The sequence below is a fragment of the Mobula hypostoma genome, chromosome 2 (genome assembly GCF_963921235.1).
Source record: "Mobula hypostoma chromosome 2, sMobHyp1.1, whole genome shotgun sequence".
Taxonomy (NCBI): domain Eukaryota; kingdom Metazoa; phylum Chordata; class Chondrichthyes; order Myliobatiformes; family Myliobatidae; genus Mobula; species Mobula hypostoma.
Genome location: NC_086098.1, coordinates 35,825,227 through 35,841,274, shown reverse-complemented (window position 1 = coordinate 35,841,274; position 16,048 = coordinate 35,825,227). Strand labels below are relative to the sequence as shown.

Genomic DNA, 16,048 nt, shown 5'->3' with positions numbered 1-16,048 from the left:
AAGGGTTGCTTCCTCAGAATTTTTTTTTTTTGTTTACGATGGACCGCTTGAATCTGAACACCAACATGATTTCAGACTACTTGTGTCATGTAGGAATTTGGAGAAACAAGAAATTCTTTTATTGGATACAATGTGTTTAATTGCATAATGGTGCTGGCACTTAGTAATAGATCAACTAAGCTAGAAGGAGTAAGGTGAAGCAGCAACAATAGAGACGATATTTTGAGACCAAGTGGGTTTACTTGTAGATCTTCTCTGGAAGACCATTGTTAAATGATGCTTTCTTTTGCTTTTGGCTGCTGTCCCTTCATATCTTGCTCATATATATATATAAAACCATATTTAACCATATAACAATTACAGCACAGAAACAGGCCATCTCGGCCCTTCTAGTCCATGCCGAACTCTTACTCTCACCTAGTCCCACTGACCTGCACTCAGCCCATTACCCTCCATTCCTTTCCTGTCCATATAGCTATCCAATTTAACTTTAAATGACAACATCGAACCTGCCTCAACCACTTCTGCTGGAAGCTCGTTCCACACAGCTACCACTCTCTGAGTAAAGAAGGTCCCCCTCAAACGCAAAGATATGTGTTTTTACCTAGTGGTTTTGTTGGTCTCATGCTACTCATATGGTTAAAGGGCATAATTGAGGGTGGCAATAGACCATAAGATATAGGAGCAGCATTAAGCCATTTGGCCCATCGAGTCTGCTCCGCTATTTCATCATGCCTGATCCAATTTTCCTCTCAGCCCCAATCTCGTGCCTTCTTCCTGTATTCATTCATGCCCTGACCAAACAAGAATCTATCAACCTCTGCCTTAAATAGACTTGGTCTCCACAGCTGCCTGTGGCAAAGAATTCCACAGATTCACCACTCTCTGGCTAAAGAAATTCCTCCTCATCTCCGTTTTAAAAGGATGCTTTCTATTCTGAAGCTGTGTCCTCTGGTTTAGACTCTTAACACAGCGAAGGTCCTCTCCACATCCACTCTATCAATGTCTTTCACCATTTGATAGGTTTCAATGAGATCACCCCTCATTCTTCAGAATTATAGTGAATACAGGCCATGAGCCATCAAGTGCTCTTTATATGATGAGCCATTCAATCCTGGAATCATTTTCATGAACTTCCTTTGAACTCTCTCCAGTTTCAGCACATCCTTTCTATGATGAGGGGCTCAAACTGCTGACAATACTCCACTTGAGGCCTCAACAGTGTGTTACGAAGTCTAAACATTACATCCTTGCTTTATATTCTAGTCCTCTTAAAACGAATGCTAACATTGCATTTGCCTTCCTCACCAAAGGCTCAACCTGCGAATTAGCTTTTAGGGAATCCTGCACAAGGACTCCCAAGATCCACACAACAGTTTTTTGTGGTTTCTCTCCACTTAGAAAATAGTCAACCCTTTCATTTCTTCTACCAAAGTGCACGACCAAACACTTCCCAACACTGTATTCCATCTGTCATTTCTTTGTCATTCTCCTAATCTGTCTGTCATTCTGTAGCCACTCTACTTCCTCAAAAATACCTGCCTTACACTTATCTTCATATCATTTGCAAACTTTGCAACAAAGCCATCAATTCCATCATCCAAATCACTGATATATCACATAAAAAGAATCAGTCCCAACACAGACCCCTGTGGAACACCACTAGTCACTGACAGCCAACCAGAAAATTCTCCCTTTATTCCCGCTCTTTGCCTCCTGAAATCAGCCACTGCTTTATCCATGCTAGAATCTTTCCTGTAATACCATGGGCTCATAGCTTGTTAAGCAGCCTCATTTGTGGCAGCTTCTCAGAGGCCTTCTGAAAACCCAAGTACACAACATCAACCAATTCTCCTTTGTCTGTCCTGCTTGTTATTTCTTCAAAGAATTCCAACAGATTTGTCAGGCAAACTTTTCCCTTGAGGAAACTATGCCAGCTATATCCTATTTTATCGTCTGGCTCCAAGTACCCTGAGACCTCGTCCTTTACAATCAACTCCAACATCTTCCAGGCACTGAGGTCAGACCAACTGGCCTGTAATTTCCTTTCTTCTGCCTCTCTGCCTTCTTGAAGAGTAGAGCGACATCTGTAAGTTTCCAGTCATCCAGAACCATTCCAGAACCTACTGATTCTTGAAAGATTAATTTTAATGTCGCCACAATCTGTTCAGCAACCTCTTTCAGAACCCTGAGGTGTACACCATCTGGTCCAGGTGACTTACCTACCTTCAGACCAACCATGATCTCTGACAGCAGGAATGTCCACCATACTGCTAATATCTTCCACAATGAAGACTGATACAAAATTCAGTCCGTCCGCCATTTCCTTGTCTCCCATTACCAACTCCAAGCATTGCTTCCCAACGGCGTCACTCTTGCCTCACTTTTACAACTTATGTATCTGAAGAAACTTTTGGTATTCTCTTTAATATTATTGGCTAGCTTACTTTTATATTCCATCTTTGCCTTCTTATGACTTTTTTAGTTGCCTTCTGTTGGTTTTTTAAAGCTTCTCAATCCTCTACTTCTCACTAATTTTTGCTCTAATAGATTCTCTCTCTTTGGCTTTTATGTTGTCCTTGACTTCTCTTGTTAGCCATGGTTGTGTCATCTTTCCTTTAAAATACTTCTTCTTCTTTGGGATATCCTGTGCCTTCTGAATTGCTTCCAGAAGTTCCAGCCATTGCCGCTCGGCTGTCATCCCTACCAATGTTCTTGTTCAGTCAATTCCGGCCAACTCCTGTCCCATGCCTCTGTAATAATGATACATCCGACTTTAGCTTCTCTTTCTCAAATTTCAGGGTGAATTCGATCACATAAGACTATAAGGTATAGGAGCAGAATTAGGCCATTCAGCCCATCGAGTCTGCTCTGCCATTCCATCATGGCTGATCCTAGATCCCACTCAACCCCATACAATTATGCCTTCTCACCATATCCTTTGATGCCCTGACCGATCAGGAAATGATCAAATTCCGCCTTAAGTATACCCATGGACTTGTCCTCCACCGCAGTCTGTGGCAGAGCATTCCACAGTTTCACTACTCTCTGGCTAAAAAAAATTCCTCCTTAATTCTGAACTAAAAGGTCACCTCCCAATTTTGAGGTTGTGCCCTCTAGTTCTGAATACCGCCACTAGTGAAAAGATCCTTTCCACATCCACCCTATCTAGTCCTTTCAACATTCGGTAAGTTTCAATGAGATCCCCAAGCAGTCTTCTAAATTCCATCGAACATAGGCCTAAAACTGCCAAATGCTCCTCACATGTTAACCCTTTCATTCCTGGAAACATCCTCATGAACTTCCTCTGAACTCTCTCCAATGACACCACATCTTTTCTGTGATATGGGGCCCAAAACTGTTGACGATACTCCAAGTACGACCTGACAAGTCTCTTACAAAGGCTCAGCATTATCTTCTTGCTTTTATATTCTAGTCCCCTTGAAATAAATACCAGCATTTCATTTTCCTTCTTTACCATAGACTCAACCTGTAAACTATCCTTCCGGGAGTCTGGCATGAGGATTCCTAAGTCCCTCTGCACCGCTGATGTTCGAACCTTCTCCCCATTTAGATAATAATTTGCATTATTGTTTCTTTTACCAAAATGCATTATCAAACTTTTCCCAATATTGTATTCCATCTGCCACTTTTTTTGCCAATTCTTCCAACTTGTCTAAGTCTGCTGCAATTGCATTGCATCCTCAGCATTATCTACCCTTCTAGCTATCTACTTATCATCCGCAAAGTCTGCCACAAAGCCATCAGTTCTATTATCCAAATCATTGACATACAATGTGAAAACTCATGGTCCCAATACTGACCCCTGAGGAACACCGCTAGTCACTGGCAGCCAACCAGAAAAGGCCCTTTTAATTCACACTTGCTTCTCCTGCCTGTCAGCCACTTCTCTATCAATGCCAGTATATTTTCTGTAATGCCATAGGATTTTATCTTGTTAGGCAGACTCATGAGTGGCATCTTATCAGGCGCCTTCGGAAAATCCAAGTAAATGACATCCAATACCTCTTCTTTGTCCACCTGCTTGTTACTTTCTCAAAGAACTCAAAGATTTATCAGGCAAGATTTCCCTTGACAGAAGCCATGCTGACTTTGACTTATTTTATCATTAGTCTCCAAGTACCCAGAAACCTCATCCTTAATAATAGACTCCAACTCCTTCCCAACCACTGAGATTAGGCTAACTGGTTAGGCCAACCACTGAGGCTAGGCTAATTTCATTTCTTTTTTTTTTGGCGTGTGCATGCGTGTGTGTGCCATGTTGGCAGGACGATGTCTTTTTCATGCCTTTACAAGGCACGGAGCAAGAGGGAGACTGTGTGGTGCTCCACTCCTCACACAGACATTTCGCAGTATTTTTCCCTTTATTTTATGAGGTCAAGTTGCGATCTCGACATTCACCGAGCACGGATGGAAAGCGTACTCGGAAGCAGCCCCGACTGGATTCGAACCTGGGAACCTTCGTTCCGGAGTCCGGCGCTGATGTCATTGCGCCACCAGCCGGCCCACTAATTTCATTTCTTTTGCCTTCCTCCCTCTTTAAAGAGTGGAGTGACATTTGCGATCTTCCAGTCCTTCTGGATGATGCCAGACGCAAGTGATTCTTGGAAGATCATGACCAATGCATCCGTTATCTCTTTAGTAACCTCTCTCAGGACTCTGGGATGTAGTTCAGCTGGTCCAGGTGACTTATCCACCTTAAGACTTTTGAGCTTGCTTTGCACTTTTTCCTTTGTAATTGCAATGGCACTCACTCCTGCTCCCTGACACTCACGGACGTCTGGCACACTGCTAGTGCTTTTCACAGTGAAGACAGATGCAAAGTATCCATTACCTTCATCGGCCATTTCTTTGTCCCCCATTACTACCTCACCAGCATCATTTATCAGTGGTCCAATATCAACTCTCACCTCCCTTTTATTCTTTATATAACTGAAAAAACTTTTAGTAACCTGCTTTATATTATTGGCTAGTTTGCCCTCATATTTTATCTTTTTCCTTTATAGCTTTTTTAGTTGCCTTTTGTTGGATTTTAAAAGCTTCCCAATCATCCAACTTCCCACTCACTTTTGCTACCTTATATGTCCTTTCCTTGGCTTTATGCAGTCCTTTCCTTTCTTTGTCAGCCGTGGTTCTAGCCCTGCCATTTGGGAACATCTTCCTCTGTGGGACACATCTATTCTGCGCCTTGTGAACTATTCCCAGAAGCCTCAGCCATCTGTGCTCAGCTGTCATTCTCGGCAGTATCATCCTCCAATCCACCTGGGCAAGCTCCTCTCTTGTTCTTCTGTATTTGCCTTTATTCCATTGCAGTACTAACACATTTGAGTTATGCTTCTCCCTCTCAACTTGCAGAATGAATCCAATCATACTATGATCACTGCCTCCTAAGGGTTCCTTTACATTAACTCTGGGTTATCACACAACACCCAATCTAAGATGGCCTTTCCCTGAGTAAGCTCAAGCACAATCTGCTCTAAACAGCCATCCCATAGGCATTCAACAAATTCCCTCTCTTGTGATCCAACACCAACCTGATATTCTCAATCCCCTTGCATATTGAGGTCCTCCATTACAATTGTGTCATTACCCTATTAAAACATACCTTTCCCAGATCCCTTTGCAATCTCAACCCCACATCTTGGCTACTATTTGGAGGCCTATACGTGACTTCCATAATGGTTTTTTAACCCTTGCATTTTCTTTGCTCCACCCACAAAGATTCAACATTCTCCCCTTCCTAAAGAGCCTTACCAAGATCTCTTATCACAGAGCCACACCGCCTCCTATGCCTTCCTGCCTGTCCTTTCAGTACAAAATATGTCCTTTGATGTTAAGCTCCCAACTATAGCCTTCTTTCAGCCATGACTCAGTGATGTTCACAACATCATACTGACAAATCTCTAATCACAATTTATGATCACTTTGATGAAGCCTCAAAGAGCTAAACCCTCAAGATCGCCACTCTGACTCTGTCCATTCAAATGACGACTGGCCCTGCTTTCCTTTAATTTGCTCTTGCTAATCAATCCCAAATGCCGATTGGTCGCTGGTCAAATCTCTGTTTCACTCTAGAAACCCACTGTTGCCTTTTCTACTCAGGCAGTGGACTTGAGTGAAATCCCCTTCTCTCAAAACTTCCGATGTCTGGATTGGTCACTGCTCAAAGCTCTATTTCACTCTAGCGATCCACAGCTGCCTTTTCTACTCAGGCAGTGGACCTGATTAAAATCCTCTCCTCTCAAAACTTCCAATGTTCTGAACCTTCAACACACTGAGAAAATAAACAGTACTACAAGCCTTTGAAAGTCAAAACCTTTTAACCTGAAGAACAGATGATGGGAGGAAAAAATATACCATAATCTGGCAACTCACCAACATCCAAGCATTTGTGGATTCTTTAACGCTGTCAATACCATCTCTGGTTCTAAACAGCTAGAAGCCAAGACTAGAGAAGGACAGAGAAACAGTAAGTGCCTATATTTGACCTACTCTTATTGACCTTCCCACAGCATTCTATCTGAAATGCAAAAAGGCTTCTATAGCAGACAAAATCCCTGCTGAAGATGATAAGACTGATGGTTGGTTACAGATTCAATTCTATTGTAAACCGAGATAAAACCAAGCTGAGTCATTGTTCTGGCCCTCCTCAGTCTTCTGCCTTAAAGCATATATGCACCTTGCCTTGAATGGGCTTCCAACTCAAAGAGGAGTTAATCTGCAGGATAAGCAGGAAGCCCTCAACTTCTGTCATATCTACTCCAGAGCCAAAATCACCACAGTGTCAGCCACTGAACTGCAGTAGGCAGATTGTGCTTGCCTGAAAGGAGTACAGGAGTGAGTGGTGTCACAGTAACAACATCGTATTGAGTGTCAGGATTGTGGAATTAAGAGGGGGGAGTTTGGTAGAACACACACCAGTCCTGATCCAGGGGTCAGCAGTGGAATAGGTAAGAAGCTTCAAGTTCCTGGTTGTATACATCTCTGAACATCTATCATAGGTCTAACATATTGATGCAATTACAAAGATTGCACACTATATTTCAGTAGGAATTTAGGAGATTTGGTATCTCACCAAAGACTCTAGCAAATTTCTACAGATGTACCATGGAGAGTATTATGACTGGCTGCATCACCATCTGTCTCTGCAAACTGTTATCAGCATAGATAAACATAAGAATATAAGAAGTAGGAGCAGGAGTAGGCCACCTGGCCCGTCGAGCCCGCTCTGCCATTTGATAAGTTCATGGCTGATCTGACTATGGACTCTTTTCCACTTATCTGTCTTTTCCCCTAACCCTTAATTCTCTTACTATTCAAAAATCGATCCAACCTTGTCTTAAAAATATTTATTGAGGTAGCTTCCACTGCTTCATTGGGCAGAGAATTCCACAGATTCACCACTCTTTGGGAAAAGCAGTTCCTCCTCATCTCCATCCTAAATTTACTGCCCTGAATCTTGAGACTATGTCCCCTAGCTCTAGTCTCACCGACCAGTGGAAACAACTTTCCAGCCTCTATCTTATCTACCCCTTTCATAATTTTATGTGTTTCTATAAGATCTCCTCTCATCCTTCTGAATTCCAATGAATACAGTCCCAGGCGAATTAATCTCTCTTCATAGTCTAATCCCCTCATCTCTGGAATCAACCTGGTGAACCTCCTCTGCACCGCCTCCAAAGCCAGTATATCCTCCCTCAAGTAAGGAGACCAGAACTGCATGCAGTACTCCAGGTGCGGCCTCACCAGTACCCTGTACCGTTGCAGCATAACCTCCCTGCTCTTAAATTCAATCCCTCTAGCAATGAAGGCATTGGCCTTCTTGATAGGCTGCTGCACCTGTAAACCAACCTTTTGTGATTCATGCACAAGCATTCCCAAGTCCCTCTGCACAGCAGCATGCTGCAATTTTTTACCATTTAAATAATAATCTGCCCTTTCATTTTTCCTTCCAAAGTGGATGACCTCGCATTTACCAACATTGTACTCCATCTGCCAGACCCTTGCCCGCTCACTTACCCTATCTATATCTCTCTGCAGACTCTCCATATCTTCTGCACAATTTGCTTTTCCACTCAATTTAGTATCATCAGCAAACTTAGATATACTACACTTGGTCCCTTCTTCCAGATCAAGATAAACTAAGTCTGCATCATCTGTCAGACCAACATCTCTGGTTACATTCAATCCACTCTGCTGGGTGAGTACATGCCAGGTTCCAGAGCCCTAAGGTAAACACAGGAGGTTCTGCAGACACTGGAATCTTGAGCAATGCACATAACATGCTCGAGGATCTCAATGAATCAGGAAGCGTTTATGGAGGGGAATAAACAATCAACATTTTGGGCCAATATACTTCATCAGGATCATCAGGAGCAAGTGTCTCAGTCTACAATGTCGACTGTTTATTCCCCTCCATAGATGCTGCTTGAGTTGCTGAGATCCTCCAGCATTTTGTGTGTATTGCCATGAAATAAACTTTCTCCTCTGCCCTCACAACAATTGCCAATAGGACAGAGAAACACTTTGGTCTCAAGATCTCATTGAACTAATGAAGTATCACCCCGCACTCATGGCAGCACTCACCGTCTCGGATTGCAAGACCCTGCAGCAGATAGTGAGGTCAGCTGAAGGGATCATCGCGGTCTCTTTTCCCGCCATTACAGACATTTACACCACACGCTGCATCCGCAATGCTAACAGCATTATGAAGGGCCCTACGCACCCCTCACACAAACTCGTCTCCCTCCTGCCATCTGGCAAAAGGTACCAAAGCATTCGGGCTCTCACGACCAGACTATGTAACAATTTCTTCCCCCAAGCCATCAGACTCCTCAATACTCAGAGTCTAGCTTGACACCAACCTACACACACACTCAACTGAACACCACTCCACTCCCTTTGCAATTTTTGCTCATTTCTTTCTCAATTCCTGTAAAATATTGTTTTACATTGCTAACATTTACATCACAGAAACATAGAAAATAGGTGCAGGAGTAGGCCATTCGGCCCTTCAAGCCTGTACCGCCATTCAGTATGATTATGGCTGATCATCCAACTCCGAAACCTGTACCTGCCTTCTCTCCATACCCCCTGATCCCTTCAGCCACAAGGGCCATATCTAACTCCCTCTTAAATATAGCCAATGAACTGGCCTCAACTGTTTCCTGTGGCAGAGAATTCCACAGATTCACCACTCTCTGTGTGAAGAAGTTACTCCTAATCTCGGTCCTAAAAGGCTTCCCCTTTATCCTCAAACTGTGAACCCTCGTTCTGGACTTCTCCAACATCAGGAACAACCTTCCTGCATCTAGCTTATCCAATCCCTTTAGGATTTTATACGTTTCAATAAGATCCCCCCTCAATCTTCTAAATTCCAACGAGTATAAGCCTAGCCGATCCAGTCTTTCATCATATGAAAGTCCTGCCATCCCAGGAATCAATCTGGTGAACCTTCTTTGTACTCCCTCTATGGCAAGAATGTCTTTCCTCAGATTAGGGGACCAAAACTGCACACAATACTCCAGGTGTGGTCTTACCAAGGCCTTGTACAACTGCAGTAGTACCTCCCTGCTCCTGTACTCGAATCCTCTTGCTATGAATGCCAGCATACCATTTGCCTTTTTCACCGCCTGCTGTACCTGCATGCCCACTTTCAATGACTGGTGTACAATGACACCCAGGTCTCGTTGCACCTCCCCTTTTCCTAATCAGCCACCATTCAGATAATAATCTGTTTTTCTGTTCTTGCCACTAAAGTGGATAACCTCACATTTATCCACATTAAATTGTATCTGCCATGAATTTTCCCACTCACCTAACCTATCCAAGTCACCCTGCATCCTCTTAGCATCCTCCTCACAGCTAACACTGCCGCCCAGCTTCGTGTCATCCGCAAACTTGGAGATGCTGCATTTAATTCCCTCATCTAAGTCATTAATATATATTGTAAACAACTGGGGTCCCAGCACTGAGCCTTGCGGTACCCATTAGTCACTGCCTGCCATTCTGAAAAGGTCCCGTTTATTCCCACTCTTTACTTCCTGTCTGCTAACCAATTCTCTAAACACATCAAAACCTTACCCCCAATACTGCGTGCTTTAAGTTCGCACACTAATCTCCTGTGTGGGACTTTGTCAAAAGCCTTTTGAAAATCCAAATATACCACATCCACTGGTTCTCCCCTATCCACTCTACTAGTTACATCCTTAAAAAATTCTATGAGATTCGTCAGACATGATTTTCCTTTCACAAATCCATGCTGACTTTGTCCGATGATTTCAACGCTTTCCAAATGTGCTGTTATCACATCTTTGATAACTGGCTCTAGCATTTTCCCCACCACCGATGTTAGGCTAACTGGTCTATAATTCCCCGGTTTCTCTCTCCCTCCTTTTTTAAAAAGCAGGGTTACATTAGCCACCCTCCAATCCTCAGGAACTAGTCCAGAATCTAAAGAGTTTTGAAAAATTATCACTAATGCATCCACTATTTCTTGGGCTACTTCCTTAAGCACTCTGGGATGCAGACCATCTGGCCCTGGGGATTTATCTGCCTTTAATCCCTTCAATTTACCTAACATCACTTCCCTACTAAAATGTATTTCCCTCAGTTCCTCCATCTCACTGGACCCTCTGTCCCCTACTATTTCCAGAAGATTATTTATGTCCTCCTTAGTGAAGACAGAACCAAAGTAGTTATTCAATTGGTCTGCCATGTCCTTGCTCCCCATAATCAATTCACCTGTTTCTGTCTGTAGGGGACCTACATTTGCCTTAACCAATCTTTTTCTTTTCACATGTCTATAAAAGCTTTTACAATCAGTTTTTATGTTCCCTGCCAGTTTTCTCTCATAATCTCTTTTCCCTTTCCTAATTAAGCCCTTTGTCCTCCTCTGCTGGACTCTGAATTTCTCCCAGTCCTCAGGTGAGCCACTTTTACTGGCTAATTTGTATGCTACTTCTTTGGAATTGATACTATCCCTACTTTCCCTTGTCAGCCAAGGGTGCACTACCTTCCCTGATTTATTCTTTTGCCAAACTGGGATGAACAATTGTTGTAGTTCATCCATGCAATCTTTAAATGCTTACCATTGCATATCCACCGTCAACCCTTTAAGTATCATTTGCCAGTCTATCTTAGCTAATTCACATCTCATACATTCAAAGTTACCCCTCTTTAAGTTCAGAACCTTTGTTTCTGAATTAACTATGTCACTCTCCATCTTAATGAAGAATTCCACCATATTATGGTCACTCTTACCCAAGGGGCCTCTCATGATCAGATTGCTAATTAACCCTTCCTCATTGCTCGATACCCAATCTAGAATGGGCTGCTCTCTAGTTGGTTCCTCGACACGTTGGTTCAAAAAACCATCCCGCATACATTCCAAGAAATCCTCTTCCTCAGCAGCCTTACCAATTTGGTTCACCCAATCTATATGTAGATTGAAGTCACCCATTATAACTGCTGTTCCTTTATTGCACGCATTTCTAATTTCCTGTTTAATGCCATCCCCAACCTCACTACTACTGTTAGGTGGCCTGTATGCAACTCCCACCAGCATTTTCTGCCCCTTAGTGTTATGCAGCTCTACCCATATCGATCCCACATCCTCCCAGCTAATGTCCTTCCTTTCTATTGCATTAGTCTCCTCTCTAACCAGCAATGCTACCCCACCTCCTTTTCTTTCATGTCTATCCTCCTGAATATTGAATATCCCTGAATGTTGAGCTCCCATCCTTGGTCACCCTGGAGCCATGTCTCTGTGATCCCAACTATATCATATTCATTAATAACAATCTTCACTTTTAATTCATCCACCTTGTTACGAATGCTCCTTACAATGACACACAAAGCCTTCAGGCTTGCTTTTACAACACTCTTGGCCCTTATACAATTATGTTGAAAAGTGGCCCTTTTTGATTTTTGCCCTGGATTTGCCAGCCTGCCACTTTTACTTTTCACCTTACTACCTTTTGCTTCTACCCTCATTTTACACCCCTCTGTCTCTCTGCACTTGTTCCCATCCCCCTGTTGTGAAACATTGTAATTTGTCATTATATTGTAATTTGTCCTATACTGTGCCTATTGTCTTGTTTATTAATTATTGTACCGTCTTGCATTGTTTTGTGCACTTTATGTAGTCCCGTGTAGGTCTGAAGTCTTATGTAGTTTTGTGTTGTTTCACATAGTCTAGTGCAGTTTTGTGTTGTTTTACGTAGTTCAGTGTAGTTTTCTGTTGTTTCATGTAGCACCATGGTCCTGGAGGAACACTGTTTCGTTTTTACAGTGTACTGTACCAGGAGTTATGGTTGAAATGACAATAAAAGCGAAGCGAATTGACTTGACTTGACTTGACTTGACTTGACTTGACTTGACCTGTGATTGCCAGGAATGGAGAGGGGTTTTGATTGTGTGAGATCTCTATGCAGGAGCATGTGGGGGTTATTCACTAGCTGCAGAAGGAACAGACTAATTCACCAAGTAATTCACTTGTGCATCACCCCAATCCAACTGTTGACACCACGTTGCCTCCTTTAATACATGGATCTGAAATAACTGAACTGGAGTGCAGGAAAGTCACCATCAACCCACAAGCTGCAGCTGGCCAATCTGCTGGGGGTTTAGCACCATCTACTGGATAATATGAAAATACATTTTATAGAGCAAACAACAGGAATTCTGCAGATGCTGGAAATTCAAGCAACACACATCAAAGTTGCTGGTGAACACAGCAGGCCAGGCAGCATCTTTAGGAAGAGGTACAGTCGACATTTCAGGCCGAGACCCTTCATTAGACCAGCAACTTTGATGTGTGTTGCTTACATTTCATAGGTCTGTTTGGGTGATGTTCTTATTTTTGTTGTTTCTCATCACATACCCTTTCACAGAGAGATACCTTTACCAAATTACTTTCTTTGAGGAGCTTTAAGCAATTCCTGGTGCATGTAGATATGTATTTTCATTTTGTTCTTCTGTTCTTCTATAATGTTAGGGCATCAGCTGTTTTCCCAAGATGGGCTTGTAATGTGGAAGTTGTGGTGAGGCAAGGGTTAAAGACGACGTCCAGGTAAGAATAACCTGAGGCAGTTGTGGTCAAGTGAGACCGCCAGAGACATCTCAGCTTACTACAGATGAGATAGGAGGGTAGGGATAACTGCAGCACTATGTACTCAAGTGAGACCTCTGCAGTGAGACTTTTCTTGAAATATTTCCCTAAAACATAGCATCCCTTTGCACAACGGGAGATTGCTGGAGACAGACGAGATAGGAATAACAGAAGAATGTGAAACACACCCAGCAACTAAGGGACAATTGCTTTACTAACTTCAAAATATTGTCAGTTGTCAGCTTAAAGTTTCGGTAGACTTTTAACACCCACATTGTGAATGCTGATTGATCCTGTGGGTAGGAATTCAAATGTGCAATTTACCAGATGGTCACTATCCATAACTGAGAAACTAATCTTGTACAAAAATATCAGTTTTCTGTTCAGACTTCAGAACAGTGTGGGTGACAGGGGCCATGCTGTTCTCCTTGCACACAAGTAAAATACAAAGAATGTTTGAGTGCTTGTGTTCTGGGCCCAGTTATTTTAGTTAATTTATTATCTGCGATGGCATTCAATTTAAGATTTTCACAAGAACTGAATATAGAACTTATCTTAAAATATTTTTTAAATAATACATATAAATGGAATTGGAATTAGTTTATTGATGTCACATGGACCGAGATAAAGTGAAACTCTTGTTTGTGTGCCATCCAGACAGATCGTTCCATATTAACGTAGTATAAAAGTAAAACAGAATACAGAATACAATGTTATAGTCTCAGAGAAGGTGTAGTGAAAGTAGATAAATAAAGTTCAAAAGTTTGAAGTTCAAAAAAGACTTATTATCAAAGTATGTATATGTTACCATATATACCATGAGATTCATTTGCTTGCAGACATTTACAGGGAAAAAGAAATGCAATAAAATTTATTAAAAACAAAGACTGACAAGAAACCAATGTGCAAAAGAAGACAAATAGTGCAAATAAAAAAATCATACTGAGAACATGAGATGCAAAGAATCCTTGAAAGTCAGTCTAAAGGTTGTAGAATCAATTCAGAAGTGGTGAATGCAGTTATCAATGCTGCTTAAGGAGCCTGATGGTTGTAGGGTAATAACTATTCCTGAACTTGATGGTGTGGGACCTAAGGCTTCAGTACCACCTACCCAATGGTAGTAGAGAGAAGAACGCATGGCCAAGATGGTGGAGGTGATGGATGATGGATGCTGGTGTCTTGTGGCAGTGCTCCATTTAATGGTGGGGAGTGCTTTTCCTGTGATGGACTGCGCTGTGTCCACTATCCTCTGTAGCCTTTTTCTGGGCATTGGCATTTTCATACCAGGCCCTGATGCAACCAGTTAGGATACTCTCCATTATGCATCTACTGAAGGTTGTCAAAGTGCAAAGACCACAACAAGGTAGAGTGGGAGATTAAGAGTTCTATGAAATCCCTGTTGTGTTCATCCCCATATAACCTTTAAAGTATTGACTTGAGACTGACCTCCATTCAGTTCTTTGATCGCCACCTCAGTGGTGCCATTCCAGGTGCCTTCCCACACTTTTCCGAAGTGACCGCTCCCTATGAGCTTTTTTTTCTGAAGCGAGTCGTGTTGGATTTCCCATTCAGCAATGTGAGCTAGAGTGCAAATGGATGGGCGATCAAGCTGCAGACGAATTTTGAAATACATTAATTTTAATCAGAACAAAAATAGGGGTTTTTGCCACATTTGTTCTCCAGGTACCAATGGCACCTCTCTGTAGCATCTACACTAGGACAACTTAGTAACACTTGGCCTAGAGTAGATCAGTAAACTGGTATAGGTTTCAACTTGTCCCACAGGCTCCAAGAATGATGAGGTATTTGACAGGCAACTGGTTTACTCCCATTGACTGCTTGAGGTCCACCATCTCCCTGACTGTCTGACACACAAGACCTTCCACAGTTCACAATAGAACCCTGATCCTAGATAGTCAACTGACCCCAGTTCCTTCCATATTTGCTAACATCCTCCTCACCCTTCTCCTTGTCTTTTTTTCCATTCCCCATTCTGGCTTCCCTCTTTATCCCTTCTCTTCTATTCTCCTGCCCCTCCTCCTTCCCTTTCTCCCATGGTCCACTGTCCTCTTCTTCAGCCCTTTACTTCTTCCTCCTAACCCCTCCCAGATTCTCACTTTACCCCCTTCCCCACTTCCCCGTCACCTAGTCTCACCTAGTGGAATGGTGCCACAGCAACAAGCTGGCACTCAATGACAGTAAGACGAAAGAGCTGATTGTGTAAGACGAAGGAACACATGCCAATCCTCATAGGGGGATCAGAAGTGGAGAGAGTGAGTGGCTTCAAGTTCCTGGATGTCACGATCTCTGAGGATCTAACCTGGTTCCAACATATTGATGTAGTCTTAAAGAAGGCAGGACAGCGGCTATACTTTTTAGGAGTTTGAAGAGATTTGGCATGTCAACAAATACACTCTAGAACTTCTATAGTTGTACCGTGGAGAGCATTCTGACAGGCTGCATCACTGTCTGGTATGGAGGGGCTACTGCACAGGACCGAACGAAGCTGTAGAAGGTTGTAAATCTGGTCAGCTCCATCTTGGGCACTAGCCTACAAAGTACCCAGGACATCTTTAGGGAGCGGTGTCTCAGAAAGGCAGCATCCATTATTAGGGACCCCCAGCACCCAGGGCATGCCCTTTTCTCACTGTGACCACCAGGTTGGAGATACAGAAGCCTGAAGGCACTCACTTAATGACTCAGGAACAGCTTCTTCCCCTCTGCCATCCGATTCCTGAATGGACTTTGAAGCTTTGGACACTACCTCACTTTTTTTTAAATATATAGTATTTCTGTTTTTGCACAATTTTTAATAATCTATTCAATATATGTAATTGATTTGCTTGTGTATATATTATGTTTTATTTTAGTTATTATTTTTTCTCTCTCTGCCAGCTTATGTATTGCATTGAACTG

General features: G+C 42.6%; 1 protein-coding gene across 2 annotated transcripts in view; it reads right to left on the bottom strand.

The window, feature by feature from the left end:
- si:ch73-340m8.2 (tyrosine-protein kinase SRK2) overlaps positions 1-16,048 on the bottom strand; it is a 50,761-nt gene that overhangs the window by 15,533 nt on the left and 19,180 nt on the right. For both annotated transcript variants that reach the window (XR_010016342.1, XM_063035387.1), the window contains exon 4: positions 14,579-14,741. Coding sequence is in view for 1 of the 2 variants with exons in the window: in XM_063035387.1 (XP_062891457.1) it covers positions 14,579-14,741 (163 nt within the window). In the remaining variant the exon portion in view is untranslated. The remainder of the gene's footprint in view (positions 1-14,578; positions 14,742-16,048) is intronic.